The 18,015-nt window shown below is 37.6% G+C and overlaps 2 protein-coding genes across 2 annotated transcripts; both read left to right on the top strand.

The window, feature by feature from the left end:
• The first annotated feature begins 15,026 nt into the window (after positions 1-15,026).
• LOC131317384 (protein FAR1-RELATED SEQUENCE 5-like) lies at positions 15,027-15,989 on the top strand. The gene is made up of 2 exons (XM_058346939.1): positions 15,027-15,452; positions 15,600-15,989. Exons 1-2 carry the CDS (start codon positions 15,027-15,029, stop codon positions 15,987-15,989), a joined length of 816 nt encoding a protein of 271 aa, XP_058202922.1.
• A 23-nt stretch (positions 15,990-16,012) lies between these two features.
• Positions 16,013-16,461, top strand: LOC131317382 (protein FAR1-RELATED SEQUENCE 7-like). Its single transcript, XM_058346938.1, has 2 exons — positions 16,013-16,284; positions 16,395-16,461. Exons 1-2 carry the CDS (start codon positions 16,013-16,015, stop codon positions 16,459-16,461), a joined length of 339 nt encoding a protein of 112 aa, XP_058202921.1.
• Positions 16,462-18,015: the final 1,554 nt, after the last annotated feature.

The raw sequence follows: 18,015 nt of genomic DNA, 5'->3' as shown, positions 1-18,015 counted from the left end.
TTTGGTACTACCACATCTCCAATGGAAGTGAAAATCAGGTAGGAGGGACTTTTCCTTCAGAAGACAAGTGAGCACCTCCATCATAATGACGAATAGATAGGAGGATATAGGGTCCCCCTGTCTTAGCCCTCTTTTCCCAAGGATGTACCTAGTGACTTCACCATTAATACTAAACGAGTAATTAGCAATGGAGACGTAAGCCTGAAGCCATTTAATCATTGTAGGATGGAAGTTCATGGTAGCTAGGACATCCCAAAGGAATTCCCATCTCACATTATCATAGGCCTTCATGATATCCACTTTCATGGCACACCTAGGAGAGGCAGATGATTTGTGATAACCTCTCATAAGTTCCTGGGTCAGAAAAATATTGTCAGCAATTCTTCTCCCTTTAACAAATCCTGATTGCACAGGATCAATTAAATTAGGGAGGGCTACCTGTATTCTCCTAGCAAGAATCCTAGAGATACACTTGTAGACTGTATTACAACAAGAGATAGGCCTATAGTCACCTACCCTAGAGGGGTTAGGGACTTTAGGAACAAGGGCAACAATAGTAGAATTTGCTTTCCTAAGTAATTGACCAGACCTAAAGAATGATTACACAGCTACAGTGACTTCATGACCAATGATAGGCCAAGCTTTCCTAAAAAAACCAGCATTATAGCCATCAGGACCAGGAGCTTTGGAAGGATTGAGAGACCAGAGGGTGTCTCTAATTTCAAAGTCGATGACATTAGCAATCATGGCCATCATTTGACTATCAGCTAGTCGCAATCTAACGACTTGTTGAATCCTAGAGAGCCCATGATAAGAGGAAGGGTGAGCAGTACCTAGCAGATTAGTGTAGAACTTGACAAAGCTAGAATTTATATCCTTACTGTCGTGGGTGAGAGACCCATCCTCCAAGACCAAGCTGGAGATCTTACTTCTATTACGAATATTATTCGCAAATTTAAAGAAGTAAGAAGTGCACTGATCCCCTAATTTGAGCCACTGAATTCTAGACTTTTGCTTAGCCAGGCTTTCCTCTGCTCGTAACAAGGTGAGGAGATCTTTATGAACTGCCCTCTCTTGAGTTATAATAGAGGGATCTGAAGGATGGATACCCAACTCTTTCTGAAGGGACTCCAGAAATTGCCTAGTATCAATCACCCTCTTAAAGATATCACTAAATTCTCTATCATTGAGTTGCTTAAACTCAGGTTGCAACAACCTGAGCTTCTCATAAACACAAAACATGGGATTTCCAATGACCACACCCTGCCAAACCTTTTGAACCACATTCAAAAATTGTGGATGGTCACCTAAGAAATCAAAAAACTTAAAAGGTTTTTTAAATTTCTGAGGACTAGGATTGATGTTCACAATGGCCGGGGAGTGGTCAGAAACCCCAGGAGTGAGAAAATGAGCAAAGGAACAGCTAAAAGTTGTCATCCACTGCACATTAACTAATATCCAATCTAGCTTGGTAGTGACAAAATGAGAGAGATCTTGTTTATTGGCCCCGGTGAAAAAACACCCCGTATACCTAAGGTCATCAAGCTCCAAGGTATACAGACAATGGTTGAACTCATTCATATGGGGGGCCTAGGAAGTGTTGCCCCCAAACTTCTCATTACGATATCTAATAGCATTAAAATCCCAAGTACAATCCATGGGGAGAAGGGTTGAAGATTATGCAAACTAGACCAAAGTGCTTGTCTAGCTAAATAATTACTAGCCCCATAAACAAAAGTTGCCAAAAAAAGGGCCCCTCCATAATTCTGATGCACCTTAAGGTGGATGAATTGGTCAGATTGATCCAAGACCTGAACCTGAACAATAGAAGCATCCCAACACACAAAGATTCTACCATAGGGAGCTTGAGGGTAGTTGTTCACAAAATTCCAGTGAGGACACACATAATTTATTATTCTAGAGGCCGAGTCCTCTTTTATTTTATGTTCTAGCAAACCTATAAGGGAGAGTTTATTGTGACTCACAAAACATTTTGCCTCTTTTTATTTGATAGGGTCATTAAGACCTCTGATGTTCCAAAATCCCAACTTAATAGGTTGCATAGACATAAAATAAGATCAAGCAGACTAGGTAATTAAATGCCAGGAAATGGAAGTATTTGAATACTGCCTTAACAAAAAGGATACAAGGGAGTTATTATCCTCCACCGGTAAAGGAACAAAGTGTTTGTTCCTTTATTTGCTTCCTCATTTTCTTTTGAGCTGATTTGGAGAGGGGCTGCTTAACATCATGAGCTTTCTCCTTGGACTTTGCATTTGATAAATCAGGTGGCTTAGTCTCAGGTAAGGTATTGCTTGCCCCCTCCGCAGCTTTAGGAGGAATGACTAGATTTGAACAACTGACTTGTTGTGTTTTGCTATCTGCCAGTGATGATTTTGCCTTCAGTGCATCAGCAACCTTAATGGAGCTCACTGCCATCTCTAAAACCTCCAATAGCTCATCTTCAGAATCACATTATTCCTACTCAATGAGATTAGTGGTGTCAACTGGCACACTGGGAAGAGCTCCAGAGATGGTTGGGCTGAATACGCAAGGATCAGACCTAGAGATATCTTGGACAACTTTTTGCTTTCCGTTCTTCACTTGAACCCACTCTTGCCTTTGCTGGGGAGGTGAAGGAATGGAAGCTGAATTCACACATTTAACTGTTGAATGACCAAAGACTTTGCAGCTACTACACATTGGAGGTAGAACTTGGTGCTCTATATGTATTGCCACAGATTCTCCTTCCACAGTGACTATGACCTCGTCAGGAAGTTCTTGCTCAGCACTGATCTCAATGCATATTCTTGCTTTTGTTGATTTAGGGTTGAGAAGACCTGGCTGCCTTGTAGTTTTAGCGGTAGCTTGATCTACATGCAAGGGTCTCCCAATTGTGCTAGCCACCCTACTTAAGCACTCTTGATTCCAAAGTTCGAAAGGTAACTCATGAAGCTTCACCCAAGCTGGTGTTTTTGTAGGTTGCTCTTGAGCAGGCTTCATCATCCTATTCTAGTCTTTAAGCACAAGATACTTCTGAGAAAAGAAGTAAGGGCCACCTTGAAGAATTTGCATATTTGCTTGCTCGTCCTTAAACTTAAATAGGTAGAACCCTGATACATCCGGTTTAATAGCTACGAATAGGTACTTCCATTGGTTCCTGGCAGTGGATAAAATGAGAGGGTAAGCCATTTTCCCATCAAGGAAGTGGCCAATTAGGTATCTATTCCATTTTCCTACTTCAGTCAACTCAATGTCAATCTCTACCTATGCTTCCTTTCCTTACTGGAGGTTTGGGAAATAGTCAAGCTTCATGTCCATTGACAGACTCTGTGACTGTAGTAGTGATGCCCAGCTTTTAGGCTTAGGTTTCTGTTGGTTCTGACCTCCACTTGGTTTCAAAGTGGTCTGCTTAGGACGAATTTGAGTATGTGTTTTCCCGAGAGGCTCCCTGGGTGGAGATGTGGTAAAGCCTCTGTCAGGGTTAGCCTGAACAGAAACACTCTCTACTGGGTGTGTTGAGCTCAGGTCACTAACTGCATTTACATGAGATTGGGAATATCTGGGTTGGAGAGACCTAGGACTATACCCCATATTCGGATCCCCTTCCTCGTAGGGATTCCTTCGTGCATTGTACAGAATTTTGGGGTTAGTATTGCATACCTCAGTCGACTAACGAGTGAACTGGTAGGCGTGACTATGAACACGAGCCGCACGCTCCTCGGCTTCCAATATCAAGCCTTCCTCGAAGAAAGCCTGCTGTAGCTTCCGTGAAGGGCTTTGGGTCTTGATTGTGTTGAGATTGAGTGCTTCAGTCTCCGATTGAAGAGAACTCGAAGGGTTTTTTGATGGAGTTGAGAGGATCTGAGAACTCGAGCCCTCCATTCCAAGGTGAATCGAGCTGTTAGGGTTTTAGGAATCTTGTAACTGGGGAGATTTTGAACGACAGACATCTGTTGTTTCCTCCTAAGTTCATTGGAGTCTAGGGCTTTGAAACCCAACCCATCAGCAATAGAAATAGTACCATCGGCCATGGTGGAAGCCTGTTAGCATATGAGAGAGCAGCAGTCGCCCAGAGTCGCCCATATCCTCTTGTGCTGGATTATAGACAGAAAAATGAACCTTGCAATGTTGAGGTCAAATCTCACTGTTGTAGTAGTTCTTAGAGCTCCTTTCTCTTTAAGAATGCACGAAGATCACCCTACAATTTGCACACAATGATAAGAGAACCTTATTGTAAGTGGTAAGTTCTTAGTCAGAACAAACATCTTCAAATCTGACATGCAAATATCTATTACACAACAATGAATTCTCATTTAGAAACCAATCCCCTAGAACTTTAATAGAGAAGCAAAAAGGATTACAACAAAGACAAGTGAGCACAGACTATAAGATGCATGTACAGTAAAAGAACAAAATATCAATAAGACAAGTGACCACCTTTGCAACATCCATGGATGTACGTGAACTTTTAAAATCCTATGGTTGTCACGAATCAATGCAAGGAGTAGAGAACACAATCAACAAAATTTTAAGTTAGGTTGAGACTAGTGAATCCTAGCTGAAAAGAAACTCCGTACATTTTCTCATTTGCTAATATGCAAAGATTTTATTAAGTCAAGGTACATCAATTCTCCAATGGAAAAGCAAAATATTCAAGTGTAGGGAGGTATTCCCGAACAAATAGAATCAAGATACATGGTATGAGGTGCCATAATATAGATCTAATATGAGAAGTAACATGCGAAGTCACTGCTCCAAATAGTCTGTTCGGCTTAGAGAAAGGCCGAACATATTGAGAGCTCATGAGAAGACGTAAGCCCAAAATGATTGATAAAAGATCAGTTAAAGTATGAAGTAAACTAGTCCAGACAGTTTGTTCGGCTATAAGATAGCCGAACAAGGAAGGAGCTCCAATCAGGTGCTAAAGCAGGAAGAACACTCTGGAAGGGTCCAGAAGCAGTGTTATTTCGTTAAGGAATGAGATCCCGAGGAAATAGGATCTAGAATAGATACCCAATGAAAGTGGGATGTTCGACCAACTATGGAAAAGAGTCCTAAATGGACTAAGGTAATGAACTGATAAGGGAATGAGAATCCAAGATATTATGGTTTCCTATACGAGGTAGGAAACCTCGTGCAACACGGATACTTGGGCAGCAAGCATCCATGAATCTATAAATATGAGGTAAACCTAGAGATAAAGGTACGATATACATTGCATTCTCATATTCTCCTACTGATAATTAGGGTTTATTGACTAGTACGTGATATTAACTTTGGCATCGGAGGGCCTTTGCCACGAGAGGCAAAGGTGCACTCACTCCTTGTCTGTTTTGCAGATTAGGGTTCCGACGACGAATTAGGGTTCCGATGAAAAGACACGAATAAGCCGTTGCAATCCAAGGTGATCCAAAGCATCAATTGTTTATATCCCCCTACATCAAGAAAACTTAGAAAAGGAAAAAACAGCTATCCATGACACGAAAACCTTCTTGGTAAGAAATTTAGATACACCATAATGATTTAAGTTTCATATATTGAACAGCTATTGATCGAGATATAAGATCAAATCGCCTGTATCTCCAGAAAAGTGTAGGAAATAATGTATAACATGAAGCACCTCACCAGCTGGATTTGCCAGAATAAATAAACATGACGGAAATAACACGTAGGCCCAAAGGTATATAAAGAATATGGGTATCAGCCATCCAAGACTTGGAAATCATCAAACGTTTAAGTTCATCAAATCACAATTCAAATAAAAAGCTAGCAATCAAAATAGGAGAACAACCATGGGTAAATATTCCATTACGATCATCATTGGAGTACTTTGAGTTACAGCACCCGAAAATTGAACCACATTTGGATGCCGTATCTTCTGAAGCAAAGCTAGCTCATTCTGAAAGCCCTCTTGCACAAAAGCTAAAGGACACCAAAAATTCAACAAAACAATGTGAAAAGGAACAGAATCACCATCATAGGCAACTCACACTTTATCTTCATCATGCAGTCACCTCCTCCTCAAGCTTTTACACATCAACTTTTATACCTCGCCATGATGCTATACAATAGGTTCCCTGCAATATATCTTAGTGGTTAGTTTATAAGAGATGAAATACAACCTTTTTTAGGAAAAAAATGAAAGTATGATCACTACAACAGGAAGTACTGAGTTTATTAAATAGAACAACACCAAGATTCCACCATCCAAATCTTACTGCAAATGCAAATAGGTAACCTGAAGAGGATAAGAACTAATCAGTGAAATGTTAATGCATCTTTTAGAGTGATTGACCAAACCCAAGCGTGATAGCTTGTGGATTTTCTTTCTCTTTCTATTTGTCTCCGAGCTCTTCTTCCACTTCATGACATAAAATATTTCCAACTGTTCATGCTTTCTTGTAATTAATCCCTTATCCGATCATAACCGTCTTTAGTCTTGCTTACAGTGTTGGGTAGAACCCTAAAGCTAATTATTGAGGTGAGGGTGCCTTCACAATTACCTAGCACACATTATTGCCAAACTCAAGGGATGAGGTCTTTATGTGACACCCTACCTCATGCGCTGCAGTGCAGGCTAGGGACATCCAACCAACTAGTCCCTAAGTACTTTGCTTTTGATACCATGTTGCGGGTAGAACTCAACCGCCAAACCTAGCTATTGAGGTGATGGTATCCTCATGCTTATTGCATATAAGTTATTATCCAGACAAAGTGGAACTTCACTTACACTACTGTGTAAGTCGTATGGAGACGGACCTCTCATATTGTCAAGCAGATATATGTCTTATCTTTGTTGGGTTTCATATTCCTCCCTTTGTACAGAAGTTTCATATAAAGGACTACTTAACCACACCATATAGAGAACTTCATATAATCTTGTGATTCAAATTTGATGAAATTTCAAAGAAACTTTACAAACCTATCTGCAAATTCATATCCCTTTTTGCCCACCAGGCAGAGGTAGTGCTGCCCCCAATCCTACATCACAACAAGACAGCGCACCTTCCAATGGGAATAAAAATAGCTCTTTGCAACATTTGAGACAGTTCTGTAGACCTCAACTTTCTGTAACTTCTAACATGAACTTCACAAGTACAAGAAACTTTGGAACCAAACTAAGTATTTCAGATGTGTACTAAACATGAAATCTTCTTTAGTAGTGGAAAATAAAGCTCAAGTTCTACTACCAAAACTGAACAATATCAGTAAGTTGCCTAAGAAATAAGAGTATAACATCGTATCACACTCAAGAAATTGTCATCAACTACATTCCAGTTCACCCAGGCTGGGGGCAGCCAGGATGTGGCTTTGAGGAGGGCCAAATGAGGGGATAAATTTTCATTCGGACAAACATACACTTCACTGATATATCTTTTTCTGTTCTCACATAGTACACTATATCATAACTAATAAGATGATTTTGGCCAAATTATGAACCTATCAAGTTATATGTTTTTCTTGTCTGTGCGAGTAATTGAGAAATTTTCAAATGGTGATTGTACAACTATTATTTGAAGTTTGACTCGAATATATATATATATATATATATATATATATATATATATATATATATATATATATATATATATATATCAGAGCCACGTTGAGGTTCTTGGTAGTTTAATTACACTTTAATTTATCTGTTTAAATTCTTGATTTTAGGATTTTAACTGGTCGTCCGGTTCGTAATAGTACACGTTTGGGCACCCGGTAAAGCCACCCATCGTCTAGACACCGTTTTCACTTAAGCCGCCTCGCGTAGGTTCCCAGTAATTCCCGTTGGTAAGTCCCAGGGTAGGGCAGTGGAGGGTTTGGATTAGACCGAAATGGCATGTGTGTATGTGGCGGTATGTGCTAGGTCGGAATTGGGTATGTGTGTATAAGGGTATGTTCCAAAAAGTACCAATTACGAATTAGAATACTAGTTCGAAGTTTCTAAAATTAGAGAATAATGAATAGATTATTTAGGTGTAATTCTTCAGCCAGCTCTTCCTCTATGGCTTCGTTGTCAGATATCCCGGATACAGTGCACGAAGAAGAATATGAATACAAAAATTTAGATAGTGAATTAGGATACTGGAATATACCTAAAGTTTCCATTAAAGAAATATACAAAACTAGTTTTCTGAATGATACTTTTAAAACTGATCAAGTTGTAAAAACTTCGGAGCAAGTCTACGCTCTAACTAAAAAACAAGAAAAATGCATTCTTCTTAGTAAAGAGTCCATTAGAAGACACTTAGAACGAGGATACAATTATATCCACATAGGATTAGTACAAGTCGCTGTCAAACCCCTCACTAGGACAGGATTAAATTCTGCTGTACTACTATCATTAAGAGATAGTAGATTCACCAATTTTAGTGATAGTCTGTTAGGATTAATGGAGTCAAGTTTACATAATGGACCAGTTTATTTTAACTGCTACCCAGACTTACCTTTAAGCCTGAAAGACAAAAACCTGTTAAAATCATTAACTTTAAATATTCAAACTTCTGGAGCAATTACCAATATGCTAGAAGGAAGTCATTCAATTGCATTAATTTACAGATTATATTATAAATGTATGAAAACAAATTTAAATATCCATGCCTTGGTCAAAAGCCCAAAAGATAAGACTGTCTTAATTCAGAGTAGTTCAGAAGCTAACATACAAGTCCCCAGAACAATTTCTTGGAATGATATCCAGTTACCCACAAGTTGGATTACAGAAAATGAAAGTTTTCCACAAGTAATTCAAAATGACACAGTCAACCTTGATTATATTCAACAATATTTAGATGGAACTGTTAAAATCAGTTTTGATCAACAGAGACTCAACCCTCTTCGCATTAGAGAATTAAGTAGAACAAACAGTACTACTAGTATACCTAGGCATAGTACATCTAGTATTCCTAGGCAAGATTCAGAGTTATTAAATCCCTATGTTACTCTTAGAGGAATAGATTCCAGTTCCCAAATCAGTAAACCATGTTATTCAACACAGTCAAAACTAGATGATGAGGATACTCATCAAGGATCACCTACACAGTCTGATTTTGAGTCAGCCATTCCACAATCAATCACACATCACCATTCTCTTGATGTCCTGCATAAACCTTTTTCTATTGATTTTAAAAAATTATATAAAAATTATAAGTCACCCAAAAATGAACAAAAAAGACAAGAATTTCGTAATAAATATAATAAAGAACAACGAGCAGAAATTCGTAGTCAATGGAAAGAATTCATGAATGATACAAGAAGTCAGATCAAAATCTTCAAATATATAAAAAATCATTATGAGAAAAATAATAAAGCAAAAAGGAAAAAAGAAAAGCATGATAGTACTAGTACTAGCAATGTTTCATTGTCCGTTCTCACCAAAGATGAGATTCCCATCCAAACTTTTCAACAAAAAGTAAAAGAAGTCAAAAAAGAAATTATTTCATTAAGAAATGCCCCACCTAGAGAGCCTAACTCAGTAAACTGTTCAATCAACACCCACAAGTGGTATATCCAACCCAAGTTAGTAATCCAAGATTATACCATAGAAATTCCTACACTAATTGATTCAGGAGCAGATTTAAACTGTATTAAAGAAGAATTAGTACCAGTTAAATATTACCAAAAAACCACTGAACGATTAAGCTCTGCTAATGGTAGTCAAATGCAGATTAGCTATAAGCTACCCAAGGTACATGTCTGCCAGGATAATGTTTGCTTTAAGACATCCTTTTTGTTAGTCAAAAATCTTACTGAAAACATCATCCTAGGAACCCCTTTTCTTACATTGTTATACCCATTTACAATTAGTAACTCTGGTATAACCACTCAACCTTATGGTAAACAAATATCCTTTCCCTTTTTAGAAAAACAGCAACAAAGACAACTAAATCAACTAGAAATTAAAAAAAATCAACTAGTACAACTCCAAAAAGAAATTAGACATAAAAAAATTGAGCAACAATTGCAAGATCCAATAGTTACCCAACATATTGACATTTTCAAAAAAAAAATTAGAAACACAAGTGTGCTCTAATCTCCCAAGTACTTTTTGGTATAGGAAAAAACATATAGTCACTCTTCCATACATTAAAACCTTTAGTGAAAAACAGATACCCACTAAGGCTAGACCGATTCAAATGAATTTTGAGTTAATGGAAATTTGCAAACAAGAAATTAACAACCTATTAGCAAATAACATTATTAAGAAAAGTAAATCTCCTTGGTCATGCTCAGCCTTTTATGTAAATAAAAATGCCGAAATAGAAAGAGGAGTACCAAGATTAGTAATTAATTACAAACCATTAAATGATGTATTAGAATGGATTAGATACCCGATTCCTAATAAAAAAGATTTAATTAACAGAATTCATACAGCCGTCATATTTTCTAAATTTGATTTGAAAAGCGGATTTTGGCAAATTCAACTACACCCCAATGATACTTATAAAACAGCTTTTGTAACACCATTCGGTCATTATGAATGGAACGTAATGCCTTTTGGATTAAAAAATGCCCCAAGTGAATTTCAGAATATAATGAATGAAATTTTCAACCCATTTAGTCACTTCATTATAGTTTATATTGATGATGTACTTGTATTTTCAAATTCTTTAGAAGAACACTGGAAACATTTAAAATCATTCCTAGAAATAATTAAGAAAAATGGATTAGTCATTTCTGCCCCAAAAATCAAATTATTTCAGACTAAAATAAGATTTTTAGGATATGACATTTACCACTCAACTATCACACCAATTAGTAGAGCCATTCAATTTGCTGATAAATTTCCAGATATAATTACTGATAAAAACCAACTACAAAGATTTTTAGGATCATTAAATTATGTAGCTGAATTTTACAAAGATCTTAGAACAATTTGTCAACCATTATTTGAAAGATTAAAAGATAATCCTCCTCCTTGGACAGATAATCACACTTCGATTGTCCAAAAAGTCAAAAAATATATAAAAATTTTACCTTGTCTTGGCATTCCTACTAGCCACAGTTTCAAAATTATCCAGACTGACGCTTCTAATGCAGGTTATGGAGGAATTCTTCTACAACAGACAGATTCCTCTTCCCCAGAACAGCTTGTCCGATTTCATTCTGGAGTTTGGAATAAAACCCAGAAAAATTACAGTACAATTAAGAAAGAAATTTTAGCAATAGTTTTATGTGTTTCAAAGTTCCAAAATGATATATTAAATCAAAAGTTTTTAATTAGAGTAGACTGTAAAAGCGCAAAATATGTTTTAGAACAAGATGTTCAAAACATTGCTAGTAAACAAATCTTTGCTAGATGGCAAGCTATTTTAAGTATTTTTGATTTTGATATTACATATATTAAAGGAAATCAAAATTCAATCCCAGATTTTCTTACTCGAGAATTTCTCCTCAATAGTAAATAATTATCATTTGCATAAGGGAGCAGTGAGCTTTGAGAGAGATAGTCATTTATTGAGGGAGCAGTGAGCTTTGAGGGAGATACATCCTAATCTATTTTTTTTACAGGAATGGCGGATCAGAAAAAGCAGCTTGCCCTTCCACCAGCAAAATTAACTAATCGATACCAACCACTCAACCAAGTTACCAGCTACAAGTCAGCATTAGCCACAGCCTCCTCCTCCTCAGAACAGAAACAAATCTCTGACCCATTTGATTCACAAATTCAACTCAGTCAACCTAAAATTCCCTATCCAGCCAGAAAAACTGAATATATTTTAAAACCCCAATCCTCCAACCTATTTCATATTGAACCTAGTCACATCTCAATCACAGACCCTATCCAACTTGCCAAAGCTTATTTCCCACCTGATTGGCACTTTATTCCAGCTCACCCACAAAAAACCCTAGCTTATTATAAGGATATTCTATTCCACCACCACTCAATAGCTATCAAGCCAATCACTGATAGGAATAACCCAAGTATCACCATTTACCACTCATTCTATATTCACAATATCATCAGTCTAAAAGAATGGGGACACCCATCTCAACTCAAAGAACTCCCAAATCACCCAGTACCATATAGTTACTACGACTATATTGATGCATTCTCCAAAGTACTCTATTATGAAAATAGTAATTTCAGTCATTCCTGGTTTTTGTGTTTTGACCATAAATTCAAATCACAAATCCCATCTTGGTTCATCAGATGGTGGTCACAGCACGGAGCAACTCCAGAATTACTACCGTCTGAATTAATTGACCAACTCAACTACTTCAAATCAGTATATCCCCTTGACCAATACACCAGTAAATTACCACCATTACTACTTTTTATGGCCAAATACAAGATCCCTTGGATTTTCAAATGGAGATACCACATTCAGTCAGACATACTTTCTCGCCAAATGCTAGTCAAATGGTGGGATGCGTATAAACATCAAAGAATAATTGATCAAGTTCAGCAAGAATTCCCAGTCAAAGCCATGGCAACCAAGAGCAATCAATTGCAGTCAAGACCTACACCCAGCATGCAGGAGACATCCAAATCCAAATCCAGTAAATCCAGGAGCACAAAGTTACTTGAGCTAGCACAGAAGCTGATTGCACAAGCCAGTCAGGATTCTGACTCATCAACTGATGAATCAGTCACCAGCAAAACCCAGTACGATTCAGTATTTCAGGATGCTCAAGATCCTTTTGCATAAAGAACAAAATGGTCATCATAACCAGTCAGCATTATCAACTTTCAGTCATAGTAAAATGAATCATTGGCTTTTTCTATTCATGGAGGACAAAAGCATCATCAGTTACCCACGCAATAAGGAAACATTTTCCTACTCAGTCAGCTTTACAAAAAGAAAAGGCATCACTGGTCATTCAAGAAGACCAAGGGCATCTCCCAACAGTAATCCAGTCACTTTCCCACCGAAAGAAGTCACATGGTCACAGTAAAAGCAAGTCACCGAAAGGAGTCACATGGTCACAGTAAAAGCAAGTCACATGGCCACAGTAAATCCACTCATTATTTGTAAACAGTTTCTGGTTCCTTATTCTATAAAAGGAACCACAGACTCCAGTAAGAAGAAGGCTCAATTTTCAGTTTTCTAGTTTCATTACTCTCTTCTTCCCCCTCTCTCTAAGTTTCAGGATACGAAGACCCTGATCTTCATCCTCTTTTAGTGAGTTTTCTTTATGTTGTACTTGAGCCTCCTTTCTGTGAATAAATTTCATATTTGATTATCTCTTTCTTTTCTTAACTATAACTGTGTATCTTTGTATTTCTTCTAACTGTATCTGTGCTTCCGCCATATATATATATATATATATATATATATATATATATATATATATATATATATATATATATATATATATGTATATATATATATAGTCAGTCTCAAATGAGGTGATTCGCATTTTAACTAAAATGCAGACCTCCTCATTTTTCTCATTCTCCGATCGAATTCTAATGATCCGAGCCGCTCAATGTGTTCAAAACGTAATTTTAAGGGTACCCGGGAGAAATCGGCAAAAAGAATGATCGGGAAGGGCTCCATCCGACCAGTTTTTGTTTGAATCGTTCGATAAAAAATAAACAAAAACTGCTCGGATGAAGCCCTTCCCGGTCATTTTTTTCTGGTACCCTTAAAATCACGTTCTGAACACATTGAGCGGCTCAGATCATCGAAATTCAATCGGGAAAGGGAGGTCCGAATTTTATTAAAATGAGGTGGTCCTTACGCGAGACGGACTGATATACAGTCAGTCTCAAATGAGGTGGTCCGCATTTTAACTAAAATACGGACCTCCTCATTTCTCTCATTCCCCGATTGAATTTTGATGATCCGAGCCGCTTAATGTGTTCAGAACATAATTTTAAGGGTACCCGGGAGAAATCGGCAAAAAGAATGATCGGGAAGGGCTTCGTCCGAGCAGTTTTTGTTTGAACCGTTTGATAAAAGACAAGTAAAAACTGCTCGGATAAAGCCCTTCCAGGTCATTTTTTTTTGTTGATTTCTCGCGGGTACCCTTAAAACCACGTTCTGAACACATTGAGCGGCTCAGATCATCGAAATTCAATCGGAAAAGGGAGGTCCGCATTTTATTAAAATGAGGTGGTCCTTACGGGAGACGTACTCTGTGTGTGTGTGTGTGTGTGTGTATATATATATATATATATATATATATATATCCTTTAGGTAAGAGCGACCTTAGCCAAGGAAAATGCGGACTTCAATTCCTAGCCGTTGGATCTCATCCACGACTGTGATAAAAGAAAGTAGCTTATGGGTAAAATGGCCCCAAGGTTGGGTAAAATGATAACCAGGTCATGGTCATAACACCACGCGGATCCCCAGTCATTGTACACTTCCCCGCTTCCTGAGTACGCTTCCTCTGTCTCTCTCTCTCTCTAAGAAGACGAGAGAAAAGACAAATCAAAGACGACGATGATGACAAGAAGATCGACTTCGAACAAGGTTTCTCTCTCTCTCTCTCTCTCTCTCTCTCTCTCTCTCTTTTTCTCTCTCTGGCTCGTTCTCTGGCTCGTTGATATCTCAGAAATTAGGGCTTTTTGCAGATCAACGAAGAAGACTACGATGAAGATCAGAACGAAGAAGAAGAGAACAACGAAAGGTATATATCTCTCTCTCTCTCTCTCTCTCTCTCTCTGCGGCTTTGAATATCTTTTTTTTTGGAATTTAAAATCTATCCATTTTTTTTTGTAAATGAATTATTATTTTTCCTCTAAAAAAATGGGTATTTTAGGAACCCTATCTGATTTATGCGGATTAGTTTGATTCTAGGTTGATTGACTGAATTTTTATTGTAAAAGCCATAAATTTACTCAAACCCTCCTTTCCTCATTTCCCAGTTAAATATTTTGCAAATAAAAAAACCCTAATGCTAATTTTTTACATGAATTCTGGTATGGTGTTAGGGTTAGGTTTCATTTTGATTAGTATGACTATTACTGGAGATCAACTAAACCAAAAACAAAACCACTGAAACTTCTAAATTTGAATGTTTTCTCAAAGAACCATATGTTTTGTCGCTTGGTTTTTAGAATGTAGTGTTTGGAAGATATGGACGTAGTCTCACCATTACCATCTGAAGTGTGTCAATCATCCGCCAATTCTTGTCAAATACCTTGCATTCCTCAAGTTAAGAATGACGTGATACCAAAAATTAAGCAAGAGTTTGACACTTTAGATGCTATTCAGAATTTTTACAATAATTATGCTAAAAAGTTAGGATTTGGTACGCGAGCACGTTCTAGCAGGAGAAATGGGGATAAACAAATCATTAGAAAAGAGTATGTTTGCTGCAAAGAAGGTCAGTCGGTGCCCAAAAAACCTGTAGAAAGTAGTGAATCCTCTAAACGGCGTCGGGGGTTAACTAGAGAGGGTTGTGGTGTGATATTGGCTGTTATGAGAGCCAAGTTTGGTGACAAGTATGTTGTCTCCCAATTTGTTGAGGCACATAACCACCCTCTTGCGTCTCCAAGGAGGGTGCATTTGTTGCGATCTCATCGTAAAGTGTAGGTTGCAAAAAAAGCTTTGGCACAACAATTATCACAAGCATATGTGCCAATTTGCCAACAAATGAGTATTTTCGAGGTGCGATCTGGAGGTCTTCAAAATGTTGGGTTCCTATAGCAAGATCTCTATAATAAAGAAAGGGATATAAGGAATGCATTACTAGGGCAGGACGCCGTTATGTTGCATGAGTATTTTCAAATTGAACAACAAAAGAACTCAGGGTTTATGTTTACTATGGAGAAAGACGATGAGGGGAGGTTGACTCATTGTTTTTGGGTGGATGCCACATCTAGAAAGTCATACCAATATTTTGGGCATGTTGTGGTGTTTGATACAATGTATAACACAAACCGATACTGTATGATCTTTGCACCTATACTAGGGGTTAATCACCACGAGCAGACTACACTATTTGGGTGTGGGCTTTTAAGTGATGAATCGAGTGATTCTTTTGAGTGGCTGTTCAAAGAATGGTTGAAGCAATGCCAGGAGGTCCTCCCAAAATGATCACAACTGATCAAGATCTAGCAATGACAAAGGCATTTGCTAATGTTCTTCTAAAAATGCACCACAAATATTGCATTTGGCATATTGTGAGTAAATTTTCTGAAAAGATAAGTGCATTATCTTATAAAGAACATTATGACGAGTTAAAAAAATGCATATGGAATTCTGAGAGCCCTAAAGAGTTTGAGGCTAAATGGATAGATGTTGTACACAAAGCCAACTTATCCACTAATGAATGGTTGAAAGCCATGTACGAAATCCGTGAGAGATGGATTTCGGCATATATGAAATGCATGTTTTCCCCCGTATGACTAGTAGTCAAAGGGCTGAGATTTCTCATTCTTTCTTCAAGAAGTATGTTTCTTTACATAATTCTCTGTATGACTTTGTGACGCGGTTTGCTAGGGTTCTTTCTCATATACGACATAATGAATTGGATTTAGATCATAAAGATCTCAATGAGAAGCCATAATTGAAAACATCGTTTCCCATGGAGTCCACAATAAGTGAGTTGTATACAAAAGCCATATTTTACAAGTTTCAAGAGGAACTCTTTCAAATTGGGGTGTATGTGGTTAAGATGATATATGAGGATGAACACTGTTGTTTCTACAATGTTGAGAGGGCAAAGGTGAGTGGTTCGAGGGTTCGTAATCTTTTAGTAAATAAGTCATCAAAACATGTAAGTTGCAGTTACAAAATGTTTGAAAGTGAAGGAATTCCATGTCAGCATTTGTTGGCTTACTTCAATAGAATGCAGATTATAGATGTGCCTAATGAGTTAATTTTGGCATGGCAGACTAAATCTGTAGAGACTCGTGAATTATTATATTTTCTTTAATCATTTAAATATGTGGAATATCGTATTTTGAGGTTGTAATGATGTTTAGAAGTGTTGGTAGCGATTAGGGTTTGATTTGGTGACCTTTGCCAAAATTTTATTTTCTGTCTAGCCACAGTACTGGTACTGCATTTTCCCAGTACCAGTACCCAGTGTCCAGAACTTGGTTCATTTGGAATTTTGAAGGTTCCAGTACCAGTATTGCATTTTCCCAGTACCGGTACCTGCTGTCGATTTTTTGAAATTTCAGCACGCATTTTAGTCCACTATAAATATCCCCCTTTACCATTTTTCACACCCAAAACCCACAAAATAGATCTAGAAACACCTCCTCTCACCTACCCCACTCCAATCTCACTCAAATCCCTTGATTTCTACCTTAAATCTTCAAGATCCAAGGGATTCAATCTCACATTTGGTGAACAAAAGGTACGTTTTGTGTTCTTGCTCTAACTTTTTGGCTCTCTACCATGTTCTTCTCTCTTTCTCTCCTCTAAATCACTTGTTGATCTATACTTGTATATCTTGTTTTTGGGTTATATCCTCTCTAGATCTTGTACCAAAGCTTGGGAGAAGCTTGTTCTTGGAAGATTTGGGCTTAATCCTCTTGGTAAACTTAGGATTTTGCTTAAAACCCACTTTGGTAGGGATTTCTCTCTTTCTCTACATGTTATGTGATGATTACGTGTGATATTAGTGATTGATTACTATACATGGTTTGCGTAGAACACTTTATGGCTTGAGGATGGCATATTTGTATGAAAGTTGTATTGTTGTTTTGATTGTTATGATCCATGAGATATTTGTGACATGTTTGTGTATGTTGGGATATGTGGAGTTTGCCGTAACGCAAGGGGTGGAAATACGGAATTGCAAGGGGTGGAGTTTATCGTAACACAAGGAGTGGAATATGAAATCGCAAGAGGTGGAAATTTGGTGGAAGGAATGTGTATGCGTATGCGTGTGAGAATGTTTTTATACTAATAAATGGTGTTGGTGCGCATGGATATTGGATTTATATTGTGTGCCTAGTCTTCGTACTCTAATGATTTCAAAACCCTTTATAATTTACTTCGCGCATGAAGGACTTGCCATTTAGCTTGATTCACTGTATTCACGTTCATCATCTCATTAGCATATAGATTTCGTAGAGATTTTCCTACTGGGCTAGTGTAGCTCAACCAA

The sequence above is a fragment of the Rhododendron vialii genome, chromosome 2a (assembly GCF_030253575.1).
Source record: "Rhododendron vialii isolate Sample 1 chromosome 2a, ASM3025357v1".
NCBI lineage: Eukaryota > Viridiplantae > Streptophyta > Magnoliopsida > Ericales > Ericaceae > Rhododendron > Rhododendron vialii.
Note: the sequence above shows the minus strand (reverse complement) of the source record. Positions and strands in the feature narration are given on the sequence as shown.